The 27,045-nt window shown below is 33.7% G+C and overlaps 1 protein-coding gene across 3 annotated transcripts in view; it reads left to right on the top strand.

The window, feature by feature from the left end:
• Cacna2d1 (calcium voltage-gated channel auxiliary subunit alpha2delta 1) overlaps window positions 1-27,045 on the top strand; it is a 465,343-nt gene that overhangs the window by 333,338 nt on the left and 104,960 nt on the right. For all 3 annotated transcript variants that reach the window (XR_011707765.1, XM_027926328.2, XM_027926327.2), the window contains exons 8-10: window positions 17,805-17,874; window positions 20,115-20,165; window positions 21,399-21,498. Coding sequence is in view for 2 of the 3 variants with exons in the window: in XM_027926328.2 (XP_027782129.1) it covers window positions 17,805-17,874; window positions 20,115-20,165; window positions 21,399-21,498 (221 nt within the window). In the remaining variant the exon portion in view is untranslated. The remainder of the gene's footprint in view (window positions 1-17,804; window positions 17,875-20,114; window positions 20,166-21,398; window positions 21,499-27,045) is intronic.

Raw genomic sequence — 27,045 nt, 5'->3', positions numbered from 1 at the left:
ATAGTATAGACTTAATTCTCAAATTAGTTAAAAACGTTATAATGCCTGCATGGTTACAAATGCCAGATCATAGGACTGATAATAAATCTTTATTTTGGAAATCCAGAGCACCTGGAAAGGCCAAGTTTGTATTTGATATTGAAAAAATGAATTATCATAAAACATTAATGTTAATACTTGATTTGGGAAAATTATCACCTAGGTTTTTATCCTAATTGAATTTTCCATTACACAAATAATTTTTTACTCTAGTAAAATACTTCTAAAACTCTTAAGTACTTTTACTAACATGTCAAATACTATATATCACAAGATTGTGAATTTTAGTCTATAAGATCATATCAAGGAAAAAAGCAACAGTACTCATGCACATAATAAACCTGACATAATAATCCTTTAAATTACATTAGGTTTTATAAAGCATTTTCAAGTACAATTTTAAAATATAGGAATTAGATACTTGATGTTCTATCTAATAATACACAAATATGAGAATGTTTTTAATCATAACAGAATTATGTAGTTTTTAAATATTTTAAAAATATTACCTTTGTATAAAATTCCATATATAATAAGTTGAGGGAAAAGGAGGAAAAAGAAAAGTGAGAGAAAATTTGGATAATAATGAAAAAACAAGAGTTTAGGATCACAGAGAAATGGATGATGCAGAGAAAGAGAGACAACAAAGTGTTACTAGAGGGAGAGGCTGAAGAGAGGCAAGAAAGAGTACCTGTGAACATGGGGAGAGAGCCAGAGGTGCAAGGAAAGATAGGTTCTCTAATGAATCCTGCAAGGTGGGTAATTTTACAAACAGCAGCTAACTTTCAAACTTACAAATATCATATTCAATAATTCTTTCATTTTAAAAACTAAGTGAGAGATGAAGTCTTTGTTTTTTTCTTTTTCTTTTTTTTTTTTAACCCTAATAGGTATTTTCAAATGTGCTGACATTTGTTCTTTTCATCTTGAGAAGGATCATTAGATGTTTAATTTGGCTGAATCTATGTCGTCCTCTGGGGCATTCGCTGTGAAAGCAATCCTGTGCCCAATATGTAGTTTTTAAGTCAGGGTTTGTCAGATAAATCAACTCACCAGAAGACTGTCAGGCTTGGCTCATTGACTTGCTGGAGGAAGTTTTTAAAATGGCTCTCTTGACTGCTATGGAAAACGTTTCATGCAGTTCCAACTGTTTTAGTGATTCTGTTGCTGAGTTGCTCTTTATGATGATAATGACACAATAGAACCAACCTATTTTATTAAAAGCACTAAGACAATGTTATAATTTTAAAAGCAGAAAAACCTGCTTATACCACATCATATTTTCAGTATACTTAACACTTTAAACATGTTTAAAATACTTTTTTAAATGAAGTTATTTTTTTTTAAATTTCTTAATAGACAATCCTTCCTTTTCTTATCATTTTGATGTAAGCCAAACTAATGTAAAGTGGCTCATTCCTGTTTGTCTCTTGATTCAAAGGTTAGAAACACCCTATTAATATCATCTGTTATGTTAATGATGAACAGAATACAGAGTATGCTCCTTAGTTGAATTTTCATATATGAGACTTAGCCTTCCAGGAAGGATGTCCCTATTAGCTGGATAGACCTCCTGAACTTTGAGTTTTAATCATCATATCTGAAAAACAGGGGCCTAAATAACGTCTTGGTTTAACTTCTGGAGGTGTCATGATCAATTAGATAATATGACAAGAAATACTTTGATAACGCAATTCAGACATTTCTGCAGCAGTGCTTATCAACTATAATAATTTACCTATATCCAGCCCACTCTCCATCTAAACCATTAAGAGACATTATCAAGGTAACAAACATTTGAGTTGGAAGCTGACATAGACATATTGAAGGAGATCTAAACATGACAGTGACAACGTAGAGGAGTTGGCCTATCACTTTAGCTGGGTCAGTTTTCCGTAGGGTTGCCAGAAAAAATAATGGATGCCCAGTTAAATTTAAATTTCAGGTAAACAGCAAAGAAATATTTAGTGTAAGTATGTTTTATGCAATATTTGGAACATATTTTTAGGAAAAAGTTTTTTTGTTGTTGTTCATTTTGAAATTTAAACCTAACTGGTTGTCATATACTACTTACTTCTAAATCTGTCAAAGCTGTCTACTTCACAAAATTGTTCTGAGGGTCAAACAAAATTTATTTCCTACATTCACTCAAATGCAGAATATTATAATACTCTTTCTCTAATTCTGTAAGGTACCCATTTTTATTTTCCCGAGGCTTCTTGCCACAGAGTAATAAAAATAATTTTTTTTTTTTAGAAACTAGTATCCTCTGATTCACAACATTCTAAATATATCCTTGTTCATTAAGATTCCAGTTACTGAACAGCCACATACTGTTGGAGTAAAGCAAACATTTTCCAGAACCAGAGAGCAAGTTTACAAATTCTTCTTTCCACACTAGACGTGGTAGTGACCTTCAGAAGACCATCAGAAGAAAACAAGGAGGACCATCATAGTTGAATTATACAATTATTAGGAGACTAAAAAGCATTAAATATCTTTGTCATCCTATTGCCTGGATATAGGGAACATTTGGGTATGATCAGCTACCCTCATGGTTTTAGTTTATCAGATTATTTAAAACACGTGGAAACACTAGCTTCCAACAAGGAGGTTACTAGAGCTGACAGGATCGGAGCTGATTGTGAGAAGTAGTTTGTTTAGTTAGTAGTGGAAATTTGACTCAGGCATCTCTTTCTGGACTGAACATTTACCTGCTTTCTAAACTCCTGGTGTATTTGAAAATAAGCTTTGGAAATCACTGCTCACTCTCCTTTTGCTTCTCCCTTCTTACATTTTTTATCCCCACCCCCTTCTTTCTTTTGTCCCATTTGGAATATAGGTCACTTGTGTGTAATGATAAAAGGAGGGGAAGTTCTTGATTCATCTGAATACTGCCTTCATCATCATTTTATACTTTGGCTAATGCATGTTATGCTTTTGTATGTATTTCTTCACCAGTCACTTGGGATGCCGAGCAAGATGATGTTAACATCATCTGCTGTTTGTCCAGGCCTGTAGCATTTTCTAAGTTCACAGTGCTTGTTCTGCAGGAAGACTAGAGTAACTTGCCCCAGTCACAGAGCTCTTGGCATAGATGAAACTGAATCTTGAAATGATTTCAGAATCCAATAATGCTTACCAGAGGCTGGCAAAGTAGGGGTGAGGAGAAGATAGGGAAAGATTGGTCAAGAGTTGCAAAATTACAGTTAGACAGTAGGAATAAATTCTGCTGTACTACAGGAGGGTGACTATAATTTTAAATATTGTGGTGTGTATTTCAGTAACTAGAAGAGAGGATTCTAAATGTTGTCACTAAAAAGAAATGATAAATCCAACGTCTACATGTGTCAAAACTTCATCCTGTACCCTAATAATGTATAATTTTGATGTATTAATTAAAAACAAAATTTAAAAAGTAGCTAGAACCCATGTCTAATGATATCTTCATTGAATATAGCTTTTTAGAAAATTAGTTTGATTTGTGGGTTCTTTCCTTTGGAGGTCTTAGTTTACATATATTAACTTCAGAGCTGTTAAAACTATTTTCATAGGTTTCAACTATGTGAATTCTTATGCATTATCCAAAACTGTAAGTACAAACTACTCATTTCACCTATTAGGGTCTCCTGAAATTGTAACAATTACTGCAGTAATTAGAATTGTAATTAAGAATCGGTGGCTCATTGAAATGCCAATGTAGGCAACACTTACCCTGTTTAGATAATTAGCTGCATTTACAAAGAAAAAAAAAATAGAAAAAAATCAGTTTTATCTGCCTTATGATATTAATCTTATTGATAATGATTAATAATCTTAAATCTAATTACTAATTCATTTTTTCTTTACCTCATTTGTTCATTTTAAAACCATGAGATTACAACTAAAGGTAGCTAATATGTGTTGCATCAGTGTTTAATAGATCTCTGGGTGACATCATTGTTGCTATATCTGTTGAAATAAAATGCAATAGAACCAGTTTGTGAGGTATATGGAGTGACTTTTCTTCCTTGTGGGTAGACAATTTTTCTCAAGTTGTGTAAAATTTTTTGAAAAATAGTTTGATAATACTTTAAGGATCAGATAGCATATGACAAGGGTAGTCCAAAGGGTAATGCTTTTTAGTTTAGTTATTAAAGAAACATTTGATAGATTTCTAACCAATGTAAAGAAAATGGAATAAAGGTGAAGCCTCAGAACTTGTGATATTTGTAAAAATAATGCCTTCAAGGATTCATTATCTTTAAAAATTCCCATCTAGTTTTTACCTGGATATCTGTGAGTAGACACATTATTTAACTTTAGATGCATTAACTTTAGATATATTTAACATATTTGTGGATCACTGTACAAATAAAGCTTAAATTGAAGTGACTATTACTTTTTTTTTAGAGAGAGAGAGAGAGAGAGAGAGAGAGAATTTTAATATATATTTTTTTAATTTTCGGCAGACACAACATCTTTATTTGTATGTGGTGCTGAGGATCCAACCTAGGCCGCACGCATGCCAGGCGAGCGTGCTACCGCTTGAGCCACATCCGCAGCCCCAACTATTACTTTTTAAAACCAATAATTTTTCCCTTTCCCCTCACTTCCTCTTGTATGTAATTTTGTATAACCCTGAGGGTCTCCTTCCATAACAGTAGAGTGGGTAGAGAGAGAAGAGGGGAGGGGAGGGGAGGGGAGGGGGGATAGTAGAGGATAGGAAAGGCAGCAGAATACAACAGACACTAGTATGGCAATATGTAAATCAATGGATGTGTAACTGATGTGATTCTGCAATCTGTATACGGGGTAAAAATGGGAGTTCATAACCCACTTGAATCAAAGTGAAAAATATGATATATCAAGAACTATGTAATGTTTTGAACAACCAACAATAAAAATTAAAAAAAAATAAAATAAAACCAATAATTATTAAAACACAGTGTGTTTATTAGGATAGTTTTTAGCAAACAATTACTGAAAAATCCAAAATTGTGATTTTTAACACCATAGCAGTTTGTTTTTAACCCATGTCAATCAGCAATGCATAGACTATGGCTGGTAGAGGAGCTTCACAAGAAAGAAATGGCTACACACTCCTCATTTCTCTCATCTTCTGATTGTGGTCTCTGTTTCAATCACTGTAATTTGCATTCATTCCTAAGGACAAAGGACAGTGACCCCCTTCTTTCTAAGAGAACTTCCCAGAAGTCACACGGAACATTTCTTTATAAGTGACACTGGACAGAATTTAGTGGTTTTGTGGTCAGTTTCCTTGAGTATGGCCATGTACCTGGCTTAAAAGCAGATTCTGTATTAACTAAGAAAGGGATTGAAGGTATTGGGAACACAAAACATCCCTGCCTCTGTTACTATGTGCTAATCTGTGTTTTCAATCTTGTCATCCATGCCTTCTAGAAAATTAAAATCTAATTAATGTGTTAGAAGTTATACATCTTGAAATTTAGATTGCAGTTCAGAACATTGAATAAATGCCAAATAAACTAAACAGAGTATAGTAATAGATTCCCACTAAAGTTGTGACAAAGAAGTAATTATGGATTAATATCATGGGAGGTTTATGAACCATGACTTGAAAATTAGGTTAATTGCCTGGTGTGGTGGAACATGCCTATAATAACAGCTACTCAAAGGCTGAGAGAGGAGGATCTCAAGTTTGAGGCCAGCCTCTGCAACTTAGTGTTACCCTCTTTCAACAAACAATCAAAAACCAAAACAAAAAAGGCCACAGATGTTGCTCAATGGTACAGTGCTTGTTTAGCATACATGAGGTCCTGGCTTTAATCCATAGTACTGACTATGGATTAAATAGAAAAAAAATTAAAAATAAAATACAATGAAGAAAAAAAGACATGATCTTACAATCTTTCTGGAGAACCGTAAGGCACAGAGAATAAATAAATAAATAAATAACAAGATGAAGAAGTACTGTTGTAGACTAGTGAACCGTGATTGATCTAGAAAAACAGTAATCAAATCAAAAAAGCTTATTAATGGCAGATTATATGGCTTTGAATGTCAGAATGACTTAGGATTTAACGTGCAGGCAAAATACCATGCATATTCTGGGCAGTGGGGTATGATGGCTAAGGAGATGTCTGTTCTTATCAGAAGGGGGAAAAAAAAAAAAAACAGGCTCAACACAAAGCTCTTGCTATGTATAATGGTCTCATGTGCAATTTGAAAGATATATACAAGGAACCAAGTAGGATTTAAAGAAAAAGAATCTTTGAATAGAAAAGTTGAGGATTTCAGATTTTATAAAAATAAAAGAGTATAAGCTAACTTAAATTTTCAAATTTGAGCGTGACTGGATATGGAAATGTAGGGCAGTTTACTGAAATTAAATATCAGAAGCATGTCTTTTGGGGGAGTAAAATGATGGGTTTAATTTAGAATAGTGAAGTTTGAAGTGTTAATTAGAGGGTGCTAATAGTTCTACTCCTAAGTACTGGGTTTATATTCTGAATTATGTTATTTGCTTTGCTATATGCTACCCATCACTTTGTGGGAGGGATATTCATCTAATACACAAGTGATATAATGTTGTATTATTTTGTAGTTCTCAGATATTTCTGATTTACACAGTTGATTCTGTAGTCTAATTTCATTGTCTTTTGTATGACTTCGTCCCTTATCTAAATCTTAGTTTTCATAGGTGAGGGTTATAATAGTTGCTCACTTCATATTCAACTGTGTCTCCAGTCATCATTGGATAAATTATTTATTTTACAGGTCAGAATAGTTCAAATGACTGCTAGTGTGAAAATCAGGAAGTGCCTGTAATTCAGCTGGTGATAATAAACTGTGTATAAAATATGTGGATAATATTTCTAAAAAACTTCAGCTGTTTTTAGCTTCTGAAATATTTCTCATTCTGTTCATTTTTCCTTTCTGTACTACTAGATTGTTGTACTTTGTGCCATTCATTTGTAGATACATTAGAATTATCTTGTGTAATTTGTTTTTATGTTCAGCATATTTAATTAAGGAAAATTTAAAAGATTTTTTACTAAAATTAAGAAATGTTATGTACTTTTTTTGGAATACACAATGTAAACTTTGAAAGAAATCTTATCATTATCATCTAAGAATATTTATTGACCTATAGAAATAGGAAATGTTCCTATAGAATCATAATTTGTTTCTGATCTTAGAAATATATCATTATTGGATTTATTTACTCACAAATAGGGACCTGTTTCTTCATCAGCATTTACATTTTTTTTATATGTGGCACATGTCTGACATTATTTTCTAGTAAATCCTCCATGTCTCATACTTCATAAAATGTACTATGCCCACAGTTATTTCTGAATGACTACCTGTGGGTCATCAACATGATGAAATCTTTGTGTACCATTTATTTTATTAAATATTCTACTGAACCACACTACTTGACCTTGTTAATTTCTCCTTCTGCTAGCAAAAAAAAAAATGCCTATCTAATTTGAAAATGTTTTACATGATTCATCTGACATCTGAAGAATTATCAACAAACCACATAATCAACCTTTTATTTTTAAAATTATGATGATTTTTCCTTAGCCATATACTATATATCTGTTCATGAATTTCTGTCACTTACTTATCTGCAAGAAGTGAGAGAAAACTTCTGGAAATATTTCAGTAGAGATATCCCAGTCTTTCTCCAGCTCTCACAATGATATTATCTGAACATCCTGAACATGAAGTCTCATTGCTCAGAAACAAAATTAAAACTTAGAAATTATTTGATTAATTCAGTATAACAAAGTCTGGGCAAAGGAAGGAAGACTGATAAAAGCAAAACAAAACTCTTGTTTCTGAGGGAACATAAGAATCCTGAGGATTCTAATACCAGTGAGAGAGACTTTTTCTCTGGAATAGGTCACATGTAGGTGAGAAAGAAGCCTTATCAAAATATTGAAGGACAATGTAAATATATATAATGTAATTATTAAAAGGTCATCTGGAGTTCAATTTAGATGATTGGTTTTCTGATAAAGTTATATGAGCTGATGTCCATTTAATGACATCTGGCCATTAAGACCATTCAAATATCCAACCTCTCTCTATATATATCTCCAGTTTTGCCTTTCACTACACAGTTCAATCTTCATCAATTACTCCTACATGACTTTTACCCCTTTAATTTTTATTTTATTGTATATAAATATATGCTTTCTTTTCATATCTCTGTGTACTTTGTTCCTGGAGACCGTCTCTGGTCATGTGCATTTAATCCATCATTCAAAAATAAGATGTAAGCACCACCTTCCATGTAAAGGCTTTCCCAAGAATAATCTTTACTCAGTTGGTTGTTTTGGTGAACTTAGTTTTGATCTCTTTTTTTACAATAGCTTTCAAATTTTATCTTCCTTCAGATATTATTTGGGATTAACTTCTTTTTCTGTCCACTGCAATGTGTGCCACTGCAGGTGGAGACAGTTTGTTACACTTTAACACAATCTATAGCACCTAACATTGTCTTGTATACAGTGGGTAACCTGTGTTTATCAAATGAAGCTGGATAAACAAGTCAAGATCATAGAGTACTAGAGTTGAAAAAAGTGTTAGAGGAGAATTTCATAAAAGTAATTGCTAAATAAAATGAAATGAGAAAAGTGAAGAGAAAATATTATTAGAATAATAAAGAGTCACTATTTTCTAGGTCCCTGCCTTGGGCACCTGTAAGTCCCATTCTCTTGCTTATACCAATATTCTCCATGGGGTTTCTGGGGTTAATGTCAGTTTTCATATTCCTAGAAAGTGACAAGAATCTGTATCAAGGGGATGGAGCAGGATGGGAAAATGGTATGATACTGTGTTAAAGTGAAAGTTAGAGGAATATGCTTTTAAACAGCTAAAATATAAGCACATCTTTAAAAATATATTATTTTAATTACAATCCATCAAGAAGATAATATACCATGATCAAGTGGGCTGCATCCCAGGGATGCAAGATTGGTTCAACATATACAAAATAATAAATGTATTTCATCACTTAAATAGAATCAAGAACAAGAACCATATGATCCTCTCAAAGTAGAAAATTCCTATGATAAAATAAAGCAGCTATTCATATTAAAAACACTGAAGAAACTAGGGACAAAAGGAAATAACCTCAATGTTAGAAGGCTATACACAACAAGCCCAAAGCAAACATCATATTGAACAGAGAAACACTGAAACATTTTCTTCCAAAATCAGAAAAGACAAGGCTATTCACTCTTACCACTTTTACTTAATATATGTCTTGAAACTCTAGCCAGAGAAATTACTGAAGAGAAGGAAATTAAAGGGATGCAAATGGGAAAAAAAGTCAAACTATTTGTTTGCAGATGACATGATCCTGTAGCTAGAAGATCCCAAAAATTCCACCAGAAACTCCTAAAGCTAATAAGTGAATTCAGCAACTTTACCAGAGTACAATATCAACACTCTTAAATCAATAGCTTTTCTATACTCCCAAAGTGTTTTAGCTGAGAAAGAAATCAGGAAATATGTCCCTTTCACAATAAACACATGTACACCAAAACAAACAAACAGACCCTACACACTGGGAATTAATCTAACCAAGGAGGTGAAAGATGTCTACAATGAACACTATAAAACACTTAAGAAAGAAATTGAAGATGATGTCAGAAAATGGAAAGGCCTTCCATATTCTTGGATAGGTGGAATGAATATTGTCACAGTGTTTATACTACCAAAAGCAATATACAGATTCAATGCAACCTCCATCAAAATCCCAATTGCATTCTTCCAATTGCATTCTTCCATTCTTCTAAATTGCATCCTAGAACTAGAAAAAAAAAAGTCCTTAAATTCATTTGGAAGAAAAACACCAGATAGCCAAAGTAATTATAAGCAAGAAAAATGATGCACAAAGCATCATAATACCCAATCTCCAATTATACTAGAGAGCTATAATAGCCAAAATAGTATGGTATTTGCATCAAAATAAATAGGGACACCAATAGAGTAGAAGACAAAGAGACAAACTAACATTCTTATAGCCATCTGGTACTTGACAAAGGTGCCAAACATGTATGTTGTAGAAAAGATAGCCTTTTTAACAAATGGTGCTGGGAAAACTGTTTATCAAAACATAGAAGAATAAAATTAGACCCCTATGTCTTACCCTGCACAAGTCAAATCAAAGTGGATCAAAGAATTAACAATTAGACCAGAAAACTTGCAACAGCTGTATTGAAACATAGGGTCAACTCTCCATCATATAGGTACAGGCATCAGCTTCCTCAACAAAACGTTTTACGTTTAAAAAATAAAACCAATAATTAATAAGTGGGATGGCATCAAATAAAAACAACAACAAAAAAAAACCCTTTACACCACAAAAGAAATGGTTAAGAACATGAAGAGAGAGCCTACAGAATGTGAGAAAAATCTTTGCCAGCTGCTCCTCTGACAGGGGATTATTATCCAGAATATATAAAGAACTCAAAAAAACTCAGTTCCAAAAACAAAAACAAAAAAACAAATAACCCAATCAATATATAAGCAAACCACTAAACAAATTGTCAAAAGAACAAATGCAAGTGGCCAACAAATATATGAAAAAATGTTCAACACCTGTAGCAATCAGGGATATGAAAATCAAAACTATGCTGAGATTTCATGTCACTCCAGTCAGAATGGCGATTATCAATCACACAAATAATACTAAATGTGAGGATGTTGGGGGAAAGATACATTTTTGATAGGACTGCAAATTAATGAGACCATTCTGGAAAGCAGTGTGGAAATTCCTCAAAAAACTGAGAATGGAACCACCATATGATCCAGTTATCCCACTCCTTGGTATTTATCCAAAATAACTAAAATCAGCATCCTATAGGGATACAGGGAATTCAGTATTTATTAACAGCTCATTTCACAATAGCCAAATTATAGAATAAACCCAGATACACATCAGTAAATGAATGGATCAAGAAAATGTGATATATATACACAATAAAAGTTTACTGAACAATAAAGACAAATGGAATAATGGCATTTGCCAGTAAATGGATAGAAATGGAGAACATCATACTAAGTGAAATAAGCCAGACTCAGAAAATCAAGGATTGAATGTTTTATCTTATACATTGAAGCTAGAGCAAGATAAGTGAAAGAAGGCTGTGTGGAGGGGAGATTAGATATCTTAAAACTACGGGACAGTTAATTGGAGTAAAAGAGAGGAAGAGGGAGGGAAGAAGGGAAAAGAGAAGAAAAACAGAATGCATTTAACAAAATGATGTTATGTATATATAAATGTGCCAAAGGGAATTTTACCTTTATGTGTAGAAAATGTCAATCAAAAATAAATAATAAAAGAATGAAAAGAAGATGAGTAGAAGAAGGAGAATAGGGAGAGGGAGGAGGGGAGAGAAAGAGGGAGGAATGGGGAGTGAAATAAAATGTCTTGCATAAGGTTTTGTCAAAATGAACCCAAATATTATGTATAATTATAATGTGTAATAGAAAAGCATAAGCAAAACATTTTAAAAATCTAAAATAAGTAACTCTAGTGAGTCAATAATAACTGTTTTCAATTATTTGTTTATTGCTTTTTAAGTGCCAGTTCATAGAATCATAATAGTTACCCATAAATATGGGATTGCTAATCTCATTTTATGCGAAAAGGGTTAAGTACTTTATCTAAATTTATGCATCCAGTGAAAAATCTAGGTAGATTAACTCAAAAACTTATGCTCCTCTTAAGTTCTATACTGGACTACCTCCAAGCCGAAAATATAGTTTTAAAGAAGAGATAATAGACTCTTTCTGTTATTATTCACCTAATTCCAGTTTTATCTTCTGCTTATGATCTCATTAATAGTTCTAAGCCATAAAGCTTTTATCATTCAGCATTTTAAAACTTGATCTGGAAAAGTGCATTGTGTTGGGACCAGTTACTTTTCAGAAAAATATGTCACTCCCAAATCCAGTATTGATGTATAAATATAAGCCAAAAAGCAAAGCTACCCAATTTCAGCATTACAAGTATTGCATAGTAATAGGCTGCTTCCTAGGGCCAAAATTATACTCTTATAAGAATATATAGGAATGAAAAAAAAAAGTAGTGAAGCAAATTTAAAACATGCTGTGAAGATTTTTCTTCCTGTACATTCTCCTAGTTTTAAATCTTTACCCAGATTTGTATAAGTGAGGAACCCATATCATTTCAAGATACTGGTTCAATTACTTAAACAGTAACCAGCATAACAAAAGCATAAAATAATAGTCTCAGCTAAAACTCCTATCTTGTAAGTGAACCAGTTGGTTAGGGTAATTCTAGCTATAAATTTGTTCATCAATGGAGGTTCTACCTACCTGCCATTCCTTAGTGTGTTATTCCAAATCTGCATGATTCACTTGCTGCCCAGATGTATAGTATACAATGATTGCTTCTGCTGTACCCAATAAAAACTTTCATTTGGACACCAGCATGTCCAACATGAGGCCACAAAAGTGGGGGCAGCGGCAATTAGAGGAAGGCAAGCAGTGTGCCTGACAAGTTACACCTGTCACTTCTGCTCATATCCTATCTACTGCATTTTATTAAATGGCCCCATTGTGGCAAGAGACATTGAGAAGTATAATCTCTGCATGGCCCTCAACTTATACTTGAGGCCTGCTATTGCTAGAAGGAAGAAGAAATGCATATTGAAGTCCTGGTACAGAATGTGCCTCTGACAATTCAAATATCATTTCATACTTTTTCCCCCACATGTTGAACACTTGCCTCCTTCCACAGATGGTCCAAAGTTCCAACTAACTAGTTAGAGTCCAGGATCTTTGGGTCACATGCAATTTTCTCCATCATTTAGTATGACTTTTTTTTTAATTTGACTACATTATAATTCAGCAGAATACTATTTTGTCAACCCTATTAAGTCCAGTTGCTTGCCCACGGGTATGATACACAATTGTTGCTTTTGCTACTTATAATAGTAAAACTCCCACTTGGAAAAAGAGCAAGAAAAACAGAGCCATCCCTGATCCATTATTTTCCCTACCCATTCAATCAAGAAAGAAACCCAAAGCCCTCCTAACTTGCATAAAGTAAGTTTCTCAGCTCCTCTGATTGTTTCTGAGTGCTCTGTGGGAATCACTCACTTGTCTAAAATACTGTTGGACACATGTGAATGGGCTGTGCTTGGGGCTAGACAGCTTTCTTACCTTACTGTTTTCTGGTGCAACTTTGGAGCCCAAGAGTTGCTGTAGGGCTCAAATAATTACAGTGCTTCTGCAGACCAGGCTTGTAGTTTGTTTAGTAATTCAAACATCAACAACAATGCTGCTTTGGTTTCTAGTTATTTTCTTTCAGTGAATTTCTTATGTAAGCAATCCTACTGCTAAATTTAGTCAGAAATGACTTTTCAATCTGACATCTTTTATTTATTTACTAGGTTCCGAATTCAGTCCATTCCCTTCTCCTTCATCTTAGGGCTGGTTTATTTGAAAAACATTGGCTAAGTACAGAAAATTTGTTATTATCATTAGTAGTAGACAGTACTGATTTTAAAAGTGTCTATCTTTACTTGTGGCAAAAGCTTCCCATAGAGTTTTGTCCTCCTCCATCATTGTGAAATCTCCTTTTGGAAGTGACTGACTAGCCAGGGACTTCATTTCTTAGACCTCCCTTGTGTCTGTATAGGACCATGCGGCTAATTCTTTCCAACAGAATATGGAGGAAGTGAGATTATCATGACTTGCCTGTATCTTCTCCACAGTTACCATCCTTTAGCAGCTTGGGTGACCTCGGAAGACAGTGGTCAAAGGCAAAAGCTCTTCTAGCTTTAGACCTCTGTGTAAAACTACCTGGAGCAGAATCTGTGTCTCCCATGACTAGTAATATCTTGGTCTGTTATATGAATGAAAATTCCTATGCTAAGACACTATGCTAAGAACAGTACTATGCTGAGAATACTTACTGTGCTAATTACTATGCTAACAATATTTGAGATTTATATTTTAAGGCATGTTACATCACCAATACTAATAATATACAATCATCTTTCTGTTTTCAGTATTTCCATGATAACTCAAAATATGAATAGGTCAGCTATTTGCTTTTCTAGTTTCTGTGGTGTGTTGGTATGGGGTACTATTTCATACTTACGAGACTCATCCATACTGCTTATCCATACTGAACCTGGATGTGGAAGCCATGGTACAAATTAGGGACTGTATAGAATCTATTCTCAAATGGGAGTTATTAGATAGTAATACTCAGATTTCTGGAAATTTGTAAGCTATACAATACACATTTGGTGAATTAATTTTTGCTTTAAAAAGAGTCCTAGTTGATTATCTTGGCTAGCAATCCAGAGAGTGACTAATATAGGAGATGACTGAGACAAGACTAAAATAATGGTCTACCAATTAGTTCTGGGCAAAAGGATCAGGAGTGATTTTAAAAGGCATTTTCAAGTATATTAAACATGCTACTTTTTATTTTCATGAGATTGAAGATGTGAAGATTGTTCAAGTTAGAAACTACATTTGAACTTAATAATTGGAAATGCAATTATCTGTTTTGTGAAGTGGTATTTCTACCAAGAGCATCAATCCTCAATGCACCATCATTTGTTTAATTTTTTCCCGGCCACTACAATGAAAACTGGACAGTTTCCTATTTTCTTTAGATTACATTAAGTATAAAATGACTCTAAGATTTTCATACCTTCTCAAGAATATACCTCTGTCATGTTTCAGTATTCTGAGTCAATGTATAGGTAAACATCTGCTTAAGTCAGATCAACAGCTGCTACAGTGCATGCTTGATAGCATGTGAAATAGTATACCAGTAGAACTGGTAAGAGACACATCCACAATTTATTTTTGTTCAGAGGAAAAGTGTGTTCTCATAAGTGAACATCATTGCCTTTAATGATGGTGGTCAGTAATGAGATACCACATTGTAGGCTATTTCTGTTCCTCTGTCCTGCATTCCAAAAAAACTTTCTGGAACACTAACAGGACATCTAAAATGGGCAATACACATTTTGCAGGGATTTGAAAAACTGATTTCATGACATGTACTGTCACTATGTCTGATTATGAAACCGATTATTTCAGGGAATTATGGTATATGGTTATTATTTCTTTTACTATTTGATATTCTATAAAGTTAAGCTTATATAAAAAATGTGCTCCTTAAATTCCACAAGGAGATTTTACATGTCAATCACAGAAGAAATTATATTATTTAATTTTACCATGATTTATAAATATCTTAATTTAGTCTAATCTCAGGATATGACTTAACACAAGATCTCAGAAAGCTTATGTAATATTATTAATATTTTAAATGTAGCCACCTAAGATTATAACATTTTAATGTTTTTTTTGTCTTTAAAGAAAGATAAGTTTTATGAAGTGTAGTACTTCCCTATCAGTTCATTTAATTTAGCAATTATAGTAGTGAAACAAATCCTAGATGAATGGGCTCTATAAAGAATTCAGAAATGTAATTTTAAAAGAACTTTCAAATTCCCATTTCATTAAATCATTGATCAAATTTATTGCTAACTGCTCTCAAAAATTTACGATCACTGCTATTGACAGTGGACTACTCTCACTTCTCTCATCTCTTCTGTACATAAGTACTAAGTCTTGATCCAATCAGGGTTGTGGAGGGGAGTGAAAAATAGTAATTTGAGCCAGGGAAAGTTTATATTTTAATAAAGAATTAAATATCACAGGGATTAGAGTAATGATGGAAATGGATGGGATTACAGAGAATTCTAAAGGCTAAATGATTGCCAGATAGAATACCTTATAACTTAACATACAATTACTATCCCTAAGCCTGAGCTAGAGTGCCCAAGAAAGAGCCCCAATTTCCTTACTGATGGCCTGAGCTTCAGACCTTCTTCAAAAGGACATGATCATGGTCCACACTGGTAGGACTTGCTGAAAATTCACTTTCTGTCCAAGGTGTCTTATTGGAAGCTTTTCACTGCAAAAAAATGGTTAGGGACTACTGATGGCCTTCAGGTACCTGGTGAAGCTCCCCAAGGTGTAGGAATATGGGGGAACTGCAGCACACCAGGAGATGAGCTCTAGAAAACAGGTTTGCACAGCTAGAGACAGCAGAAAAGCAGTGCATGCTACACCTGCCTGTGAGCTTATGAACCAAAAACATCAAGAAAAGACCCTTGCCTCATTCAGAGTTTGCATCATCTATGTACAAAGCTTGAAGATATGCCAGCTGGTAAAAGATAAGTGTACAAAGAACCCAGATCCATTTTTCGTAGAACAAGCCCAAAGGGTAACATTTAGAATTAAGAGGCAATGAATATATACTAGGCATAATATGCTACTGAAATTAGGTTACAATTTCTTTAAATTTTTAGTTATTACTAAGATATTAACTTTGGGAGTCAATATTATAGATGAATAGTTGAAAGTGAACTGAGGTGTCTACCAACATGCCTGTTGCTCAATTATAGAGCTGCAAAAGTAAAAGATATTTTGTATCACTGGCACTTAGAATCTGCAAATGCAAATTGAAAGAATAAATTTACCATATCAGTTACATTGACTATGTCAGTAATTGGTTCTTGGGGGAGTGCTATATTTAAGCTTACTGTTTCATGTAAATGTGATTAGTCATTTAAAATGAATAAATCATTTTATATTATAGCCACTAATAGGAAAAAAAATTCACAGTCAAGGAGGGATTTAGTTGTATATATTTTAGACATGTCCTAATTGGCCAAATTATATTCATTGGCTAATAAACCTGACTCTCAGTAAAGTTCTCCTTAATTTACATAGTTACACAATAAAGAAAAGGGTAAAATAGATTGTGGCACATAAATCATATGACTTGAATTTTCCCAAGGGTCCCATGTGTAAATATCTTCAAAGAGAGAGACTTGTTTCATCATGATAGTATCATCCAATACATTAGCATTTACTTTTCTCTAGTAGGTCTAAGGTGTGTGTGCAAGTTATACCTTATAAAACATTTTAATTAAAGTAAGTGTAGATAAATTAGAATAAGTATAAACTAATTGCATTTAAAAATCAATAAAATTATGCTTAAGTTCTGATTACTGCCAAATGATAGATACTGTGGAACTAAAAAATATACTGATTCCAAACTAGAATTATTGTACATCTTTGAAATAATTTTTTTTAAATTATGAAATTATTTTAATTATGGTCTAACCTTTGAATTAGGATTTCAAAATAGTTTGGCTCATTATCACCTATATGATTATGAAAATTAAAAGGTTATTTTAATTTTTAAAATATTTTATGATAACTGTCTAATAAAATCTTATGTAGACCAAAATGGGATCATATTGAATAAAAATAAAAGGATAAAACAATTGAATCCATAATATTCATTAGTGGCACATAAATTTGCTGTCAAGGTAAATTTTCTGTTTAAAGAGGTGAGGGAAAATGTAAAACCTTTGGATCCTTGATAAGACATATAAGTTAGCACCCTTGATAAGACATAAAGTTTAGCACAAAACCCTTATATCAGGGTGATTTTTGAAATGATGTGAGAAAAGAAAATGGCTTATATTGACTTTCTTTTGCACTAGTGTGTTGTTTTCTACAATAAAAGAGAAAATACTGAGGGCATAAAAATGATACCTCCTATTCAAACATTGATATAGATAAGTGGAAATTATGTCTGTAGTGTTTTCTATGGAGTTTCATAAGGAGTTTTCTTGGGGGGGGTTACACTATTTTTGTAGAGCTTATCTAATATATTGTTGTAATTTTTCCTTTTTTTTTTAAAGCTTCCCCATGGGTTGATAATAGTAGAACTCCAAATAAGATTGATCTTTACGATGTACGCCGAAGACCATGGTAAGGATTTTTTGCTGACCTTAAATGTGAGAAAGACAAAACAGGTTTTGTTAAAAATGTTGGGGAGATGTTTTCATTATTAGGATGAATATTATCTAATTATGTAAAGTTTTCTTAAAAGTAAATATAATCAAAGGTAAGTACAAGTGATGAGTTTATGGAGAAATAAGGCAGATATTGCTGAAATGAAATATCCTCTTCATTTCAAATGGACTATCTTCAGATTTATATGCAATCTCAGCTTCAAATCTCTTTTGGCTGGTGGGGATTTCTGTTGAAGGGTTCCCAGTTTGCTTGGGATAGATCTCCAACAGAGATGGCATGGAGTAGGAGATAGTTTGCCTCTGGCAATGAACTAATGAGAACTGGCCCTACAGTAAAAGCTGCCCCTAATTATATTCCTATAACTTAGATTTTATTTATTTTCCAAAAGGAAGTTTTATTTGTCCCTCGATACAAAAGTAACTACTTCTCCTAATATAAGATGAAAAAAATATTGATAATCTACAGTTGGACTCATTGGGAAACAACTATCAATTTTGGGTTTTTTATTTTATTTCAATTTTTGAAAAAAAGAGTTAATATATAACTATCTTTTTAATGCATTCATATTATATATAGCATAGTGCTTTGTATCTCACCCTTTTAATACCATTACCTTTGAATACACATTCATGATAAGAGATATCATTTTTAAAATTATATATGGTAAACTATTTAAAAAATAAACTATTATTGGATATTTAATTTATTCCAAACATTTGGCTCATGTTTCTAACAGATTCTAAGCAGCATAATGGTTGATTCAATGGACATGTATTTATGTATTTAAGACTTTTAAGTTCCCTTTTAAATGTCCCAGTACCAATTTGCATGAATACCAGACATGTATCATAGTGACCAATGTTAATCCGTGTGTTATTCTTGATAATATTTCTCTGGTGTATCTCTTTGGAGCCATATGTTGTTGAGTGGAAGCAAAGATTACTATAACACATGATTTGGGTTCAGAAATCTTCATTGTTTTGTGGGAAACATGGAAGCTAGATTCTAACCATAAGAAGCAGTCAGTATCCTCTTGTTGTCGTCCCATGGAGAAGCCTACCAGGACCAGTGGTGTTAAGATGCGAGGCATTAAGACTGATGTTCTGCATGCATCACCTTGTGTCAGATGATAATGCATCAATTAAAAATAAATAAATAAATACAAACAAAAACCAAACCAAGCCAAAAATAAATAAATAAATAAAAAGGCACTAGGCATGAACTAGATTGGGCTTCCATGGCAACACACACCTACAACTGCCATTTTACCTTCTTATAGGGAAGCAAGCATGGATGCAGATTATAAACTGACTGCTTCATCAACACAGACATGAATAGGTGGCAACTGTGCTGCAAGTTTTGTGAAAAGTAATGGGAAAGTAACCTGCAGGCTTATGAGAAGCTAGATTTCCAGTCATGGGCAGAGAGACCACAGAAATGACTAGAAAGTCAAGTTCCTATTGTAGCCTGGCAGCAGGAGCTTTCAAGGTTTTTGAAATCTCTCTACAATCAATGAACCATCTGTGCAAAACTCTCCTAGAGTCTCTTTAAAATGCAGATTCTGATTCTCTAAGGCTGTGTTTAAATTGGGAATCAACATTTTAAGCCAATTCTTGGAATGATTTTTGAATACTGTAAAGTTTTTGTGAGCCTACTTGAAATTCTTGGTGCTAACATTACCTACTGTGTGATTTCTTAGTTACCTTATTGACTTGTTTAAAAAATATATATTTTTTTTAAGTTTCTAGACCACCCATCTTTTTTTTTTTTTTTTTTTTTTTTTTTTTACTTTTTATATTTAAAAATAGGATAATCTGTTGTTCATTGGGGTGGTTTAAAACATGGGTCAACAATTGCAGCTCAAAATGGCTGCTTTTTCCTGTAGAAAATGTCCTCTGGGAGGTGATTTCATTCACTGTTAGTATTAAAAATCTGTCTCTTGTTCTTTTGTTATAAATATCTGGAAAATATGCTTTAATTATCATGCCTTTGGCATCTCTAATGTCAGGTTAACTGTAACCTTTTCAAGCTGCCATTGCAGAATGTAAAAAAAGGCCATTGTCTACTGAGATTGTATGGAATTAGGTCTTTTCTTGGAAAATGCCAATATCAGAGATTTGTTAAAATCAAGACAATTAATATCTACGCTTGTTATGTTGCAGAGAGGAACAAAAATTATGTGCTATTTGTTTCAGGTATATCCAAGGAGCTGCATCTCCTAAGGACATGCTTATTCTGGTTGATGTGTGAGTATTTAATTATTACATATTTTCATGCTGAGCATTTGAGAGAATTTGTAGGTAAGAGGAATATGTTGGAACCATATGACAGTTTGAAGAAAAAAAAAAGAAAGAAGCCACAATAAAAAAATCAGCAAAGATTAATTTATTGAAAATGAGAAGACTTTCATGTTTATTTGCAGAAAGTGGGAAATTATGGCATGGCTCTAAAGTCTGCATTTAAAAAAAATACTTATTTGTTTCTAATTATTGATTTATATTTTGAGCAATATTTAAGTACAGAATTGCTGAAACTAAGCAGTTCTTCCTACCAAAAAAAGATTAATTTAACACTTGAGTCATTAATGACTAAATTAAATTTTAGGGGGCCTGGGAAGGTGAGAGAGTGCTTGCATGAAAGGCATAAAGCCCTGAGTCCTGAGTTCCATTCCAGTACCACCAAAAAAAAAAAAAAAAAGAAGAAAAGTGAGTTAAGTTTTAGAAATCTGGTCATAAAATAGATGAATAGATGAATGTTAACTATTTTATTAAATGTTAGTACTGTGACTTTTTCAAGGGACATGATGATATATAAGAAAATTTCCAGGAGTTTATATACTGTTCATTTTATTTATTTGTTACATTATTTCAAGCTAAGATACCGATGAGTGTCTGTGACGTTGAAGTAAGAGTTAGTCGCTTAAAGTTGATCCCTGAAAATAAGGGAGGTCACAGAGGATCATGGAAAATATAGAGACAGAGACAAGAAAAATGAAGATTAAGTTGTAAAGGATATCTACTTTAGAGTGCCAAACAAGGCATTCTCTCCACAAATCTATACAGTGGTTTTGTGGCTTTATAATTATTGGCTCAATAAAGTCAAACAGTGGGCTTCCAGGACAGTGACTGTGTCTATAACCTCTGTAGCCCTCTCTGCTAAATTGGCTCTCAGGGCTAGTATTTGATACATATGCCTTGAATGAGCAAATAGGCCTTGAGTATCCATGTATTTTATAAATTGTCTCTTGCAGATAATTTTGGCAGTTTCATTTAGACATATATATTGATATTGGTAGAAGATGAAACAAGGTTTCTCATTTTCATTCTATCAAAAAATCTCTTCTACAGATTTTTTAGAGACATTTCTTATTTGAATATTATATAAATGATCCAGGTTTAATGCATAAGTTGTCTTTCCTTATGATGCTGTTGTGAAATAACTGATGAGTAACTCATGCAGACTCACTTGTCTGTCTCCAGGAGTGGAAGTGTCAGTGGATTGACTCTTAAACTAATCCGAACGTCTGTCTCCGAAATGTTGGAAACTCTCTCAGATGATGATTTTGTGAATGTAGCTTCAGTAAGTATAAGATGACCACACTTTCCTGAATTATATCTGCATTTTCTATTTCCCTTTGACTTTGGATATGTCATATTTTTATCTTAGACAGGCTGAGGTATGTGATACTGTTCAAAGATTATCTTACTGCACTATCCTACCATTTTTACTGATTCTTTTATACTTCCATACCAGGATTCTTTCTGAGTTTCTAAGGGTTTATCTCTGATATGATAACTGAAATAATGAATATGAATGAAAAGCATTCCTCATATTCTTCACTCAGCAGTGCTTGGATAGGTTATGAGTATCCCCTCACTCCTCAATGCCTTTGGGACTCCTGGGAAGTAATGTCTTGGCAGTATGATTAGGGGGTGATTTTCCATTCATTATAATGCTCATTTTCATCCTGGACAAATAACCATAATGCATTATAGTTTTAAAATACGTTTTTTTCTTTATAACTCAAGAACAAATAGACAAATAAATGTGCCCAGAACCATTTTAGACCTTCATCACTAGAAATTATTGAACTCTGAAGCAGATGAAATTAAAAAAACAGGATGTTATTACACCTTATTTTAATTCATTGAATTTAAGCAAAATAATTCTTAGCCATTTTCTTTTGGATAGTTCATGTTTGTAGTCTTAGAGATGGATATAGGAGGAGGAATCTCTGGTGAGGCTATTTTTTTTTTTTTTTTTTTTAACATATGAGAATGGATCTGCCTCTGAAATCATTTGGGAGGAACAGGATAAAGAAGCAATTTATTTTCTCTCCTTCCTGGAAGGGTGCCACTGGAGGTGGTGGGAGGCAGGAGACCTGGTATAATCCCTTGTCAACTGAAGCTCCACGTAACTAAATGAAGGCTACACTAAGAGGAAGAAAATTTAATCCCTAAAATGCTTTTAATGGGATACTCCTGGCCAAGGGCAGCAAGAGTTAGTAGAACCCAATATTTATGGTGCACAATTCCCTGAAATGTCCACAGGTGCCATAATTTTCTGGGGAATAAATTGGAGATATGTTGCTATTTAAATAATTTCACAAGGAACCCTGGGAAATTCTCTTCGAGAATTCATGTAGGCAGAGAGATATACATCTGACACAGGAAATAAAAGGCTGGGGATATAGTCATCATCCATATCCAGAACTCTCATGCCCGCTTCATGACATCCTTTGGTTTTCACGTGGCCTTGATGTTACTTAGTAAAGCTTGATGCTGCATAAGACCTCTGATTCATCTCAGTCTGATTTTACAGATTACTTATTTCAACAAAATGCAAACAAGTAAAATGTAATAATTGACCTCTCAAATAAGGTGATCAGAAAAGATACTTATTTAGCTTTATTTGCATATAAACATATTAATCGTGAAGGCATTGCCTTGAATGTTAAGAAAAGATTATCTTTGTCATAACAAAAGACAAAGGCTTAAATATCTTATATAGGGCAGCTTGGCATATTTACTGAAATTTATGTAACGTTAATAGATATGAAATATGACTACTGTTTCCAGATCTGAGCCTCAGTCATGGACTTAAGTATTACTAGTTTATTTGGGAGAAAGTCACAGAAAGAACTACTAATTAAGAGAGTTGGGAGTTAGGCTAGTGAAGGGAGAAAACCAATTAAAGAATGTAAATTTAATTTTAGGAAACTAAATTCCCCTTAGAAATTCAGGAAAACCAAGAGTTTGTTCACTCTAGTGTCATCCTATCAAAATCCCAAGGACCTGTCGTGTTAGGCAGCAGCCTTCCATATGACGGGGAGGACAGATTCTGGCCACAAGAGGCCATGCTGAAACCAAAGACTGCCTATGCTAGAAGCTAGGAGATGGCCAGTGTCCACTTTGTCCAGTCAGTGATTCTTAAAGGTGGAGACTGGTTACAATTTAAAAAAAAAACAGACAAGCACAGTATACCAGGGTGGCATACTCTGAACCAAGGTCATAATTTACTTCATCGTTTCTCCAATCATTTTCCTGTACCCTTATTCAACTGTTTTTACTTGTAGCTCCCTTGGTGGCATGGCTCACATGTTTTGTCCCCCCACCCCACCCCAGAGACCTATGAATTCATGATTTCTGTGCCCAAACAGTAGTTTATGCAATTTTCCATTTTTAGTTATTACCATTCAAATAGAAATTGAACTCATTCACTGAGTTTCATTCATGGTCCTTCCTGCACATAGTATATAGTAACAACTCCCATGATAATCACCATTTTTTGTTTGGTTGTTTGGGGTGTTTGTTTCATGTTGGTACAATGCCATGAGAAGCCTACAACATCCATATGGTAACTGTAGAGTTTTATATGGTGAAATCATTACTGACCCTGGCAAAAGCCCATGTCCCACGCCCATACATACAATTGAAAAGGAGAACACATATTTCAGCAAAGTTGGAGGGACAGAAAGAATTAATTTCTCAAAGGATCTCTTTGAGTTATAGTGACAGGGGATAGTCCTATTCCCTGCCATGGTTTTCATACATATGCATTTGATTTTTGGGAGGCAAAACCATGGAAAAGGGGAAATATAGTTTATACCCTTTGCCAGTTTTCATGATGTGTAAATACACAATGGCCAATTTCAATGGCCTACCACTGTGAGGTCAACTGGCCTTAAAAATTTCTGAAAATTTAGCCATCATTTTCATGGGATGTTCCAAGCTGGTATAGCATATAACATCATGGTTCATAGAACCACAATTAAAAATTACGTCACTTCTAGAAAGACAGCATCACAAATTGAATTGTCATCTCCAAGCTGGAACCTGTTTTACCAGGCTAGCAATTTCTAGTGACATACATGTGTTAGGCTTTGGATTGTTTTGTCATCTATTATTGAACTTCCTTTACCATAAAATGGTTTGATTCATTTTAGAAGATGTTATAAAAGACACCATGATTATAAATCAAGTAGTATATGAATCCAAGGAATAGTGATATTAGAGGAGCCACTATGAAAATGCAAGAATCCCATTGTAGGAATATGTGCCAACAAGAAAAATTATTTTTTCCCCTACTCTGGGGAAGTAACAAGTGATGTAATAATCTTTCCCTGAATTTGCTGATTGTATTATTTGAGAAGAGTCATATTCAGAACATGGAATTTGACTATTCCCATTGGGTTGGTCACTTTACCAGTGGCAGTAGCTATAACAAAATAGGTGAAAATGAGTCCATGCCTATCCTCTCTTACTATTAATATTTTTTCTCCATTCTGGGGCCAATTTTTCAAGTACCCCAGTTACCACATACAGAGCTGGTTGACCTCTAGTGTACAAATCATCTTATCTACACAATTATTCAGTACCTCCTCTATGATGAGTGCCCTCTAGAAAATATTGATGTAACACAATGAGATTCACACTTTATGCTTTTTCCTATAAGTAAGGGGACTAATTAGGTCTGCCTATCTTAGAGAGGATAGGGGAATCCAGAAATTCAGTGTTTTCCGGTATATCTATTGAATTAGTCTTAGGGTTCCATTCTTTGCTTAATTGTACCCTAAATATTTTTTCAGTGTCCCCCAAACTGCTTATATCATAAGTGCTTTGTGTGTGTGTGTGTGTGTGTGTGTGTGTGTGTTACTGGGGATTGAACCCAGAGCTTTGTGCATGCAAGGCAAGCACTCTACCAACTGAGATATATCCCCAGCCCCATAACCCTGACTTTTGCATAGAAATCTGCCAAGCCTATGAATATAGCCTCTTTTATAATTCCAATTCTAAAAAGCCAATGCTGAGCCTAATTTCTAGCTCATGTTTACCTTCCCACAGCTGAAATGAGAATCTCTTTATTAGCTGATATTGAAGTATTGTGGGTTTCTTACTTTGCTCTTCATTCATAGTTCACTGAACTCAGGCTGTCATTTTCTTTAGGGAAATTTAACAACCAGCTCTTAGCTTTATGAATACTATGGTCCCCATATCTCTCAGAAGCTATGTGCATCCCCTTCAATCTACATTCAGTTCAGAACACCATAGATGGAAATCTTAGTGATTGTAATGTATCTGAGGTGTTATCCTGGCTCCAGTTATGACTGGTACATCCAGTTACAAAGGAAGTTTTTGTTGGCATATGGCTTGTGCAAGGTTTAATTCTAGAATCCCACCTGAAGATCTGTTTACCAATACCACTGCTTGTGTCAACTTTGATTGGGTTTTCCTGGAAATAGGCACTGAATCAAGTATTCAACTTCAAATGCTTTCTTGGAAAGTGACTCCAGGAAAGAGAGAGAAATGTGGTTATTAAAACAAAGGAAAGAATGAAGAAATGATGCATTATCAAATAGGTTATCTTCCTGAGTAAGTGGAGTTTCCTCCCCTGGACAATTCTGGGAACTCCACTTACTTACATTACAAGAATGAAAGTTGTCCTTTCTAAGAGAAAATGTGCTGGAGTATACAAAAATAATGACGGCTCCCAAGGTAGAGAGTTCCCTGGCATTTTATAGCCCACCATATGCAATGGCAGAGGATTGCCTGAAGGCTTAAGCAGTTAAAAGTTAGCATTGTGTGAATGGAATTATGAATGGGACATCAATGGTATATGTCATAGAAAACGAGCAATGCTATTAATAAATATGTCTTAAAAGAATTTCTGATTAAGTGATCTTTGAATGAGTTTTATACTTTCAACATTTGGCCAAGAGTTAATAGTTCTTTTTTAGTTAAAGTAATTGGATGGGATTTGATATTGGGATTATTAATGCTTGACAAATTTTAAAGACCATTGATTTTCTTAAAAGTATTATGGTCCTGACAGTTCTTTGTAGGTTTTAACTTGGGTATCCTCACTTGGTGTGGCTTGAAAATGTAAGCAGAAAGCAACTGGGCAAATAAAGAACAGGGGATGCTTTTGATCAGGAAATAATGCATCTTGATAACTCACTGTAAGAACTGTGAAAGTATCTCAAGAAGACATTCAAAAATAGGAAAGAAGAGTGATATTGAAATGTACACAATTGTGGAAATGGTAAGAAGAATATTACAGGAAACCTCTAGGAAGTTGAGGTCAGTGATTTCTCCTTTGACTCCCAGAGAAATTTATTACTGGTCTTAGTTCCTACCTCCTCCTCAGGCTTGCTTAGTTTTGGTTATTTTCTTAAAAGTTGTACACGGCTCTTATTTACCATAAGGAAATATATTTTTTGTTTGATTGTTTTTAAAATTTTTTTGTTTGATTGACTTTTTTGGTCAACTATACTCTGAAATTTTTATTTTTCATGTACTTTGTTTAATTTTATTATTTTGCAATAATCATTAGTACATTTTCAAGATTGGAAACTCAACTAAATTATTTTAAATGATCATATTTTTCCAGACATGGATTTGCCATTCAGAAAATCAGTACAAATAAAATCCATAATAGATGTGCATTCATTGTTTATCTTATTTGTGAGTTAATCTTCAGTTTAATCTTAGATGATGGATAATTATAAGAATATGATTCTGCTCATGTGGCAGAAATTATTCCATTTTCTTCCTGGTCTTTCAGAAAAACCTTATGAGGTAAAGGAAAATACTAAATTTTATGGATAAAGGAACAGATTTCTAGTAA

The sequence above is a fragment of the Marmota flaviventris genome, chromosome 1 (genome assembly GCF_047511675.1).
Source record: "Marmota flaviventris isolate mMarFla1 chromosome 1, mMarFla1.hap1, whole genome shotgun sequence".
In the NCBI taxonomy this organism is placed as follows: Eukaryota; Metazoa; Chordata; class Mammalia; order Rodentia; family Sciuridae; genus Marmota; species Marmota flaviventris.
This window is presented reverse-complemented; position numbering and strand designations above follow the sequence as displayed.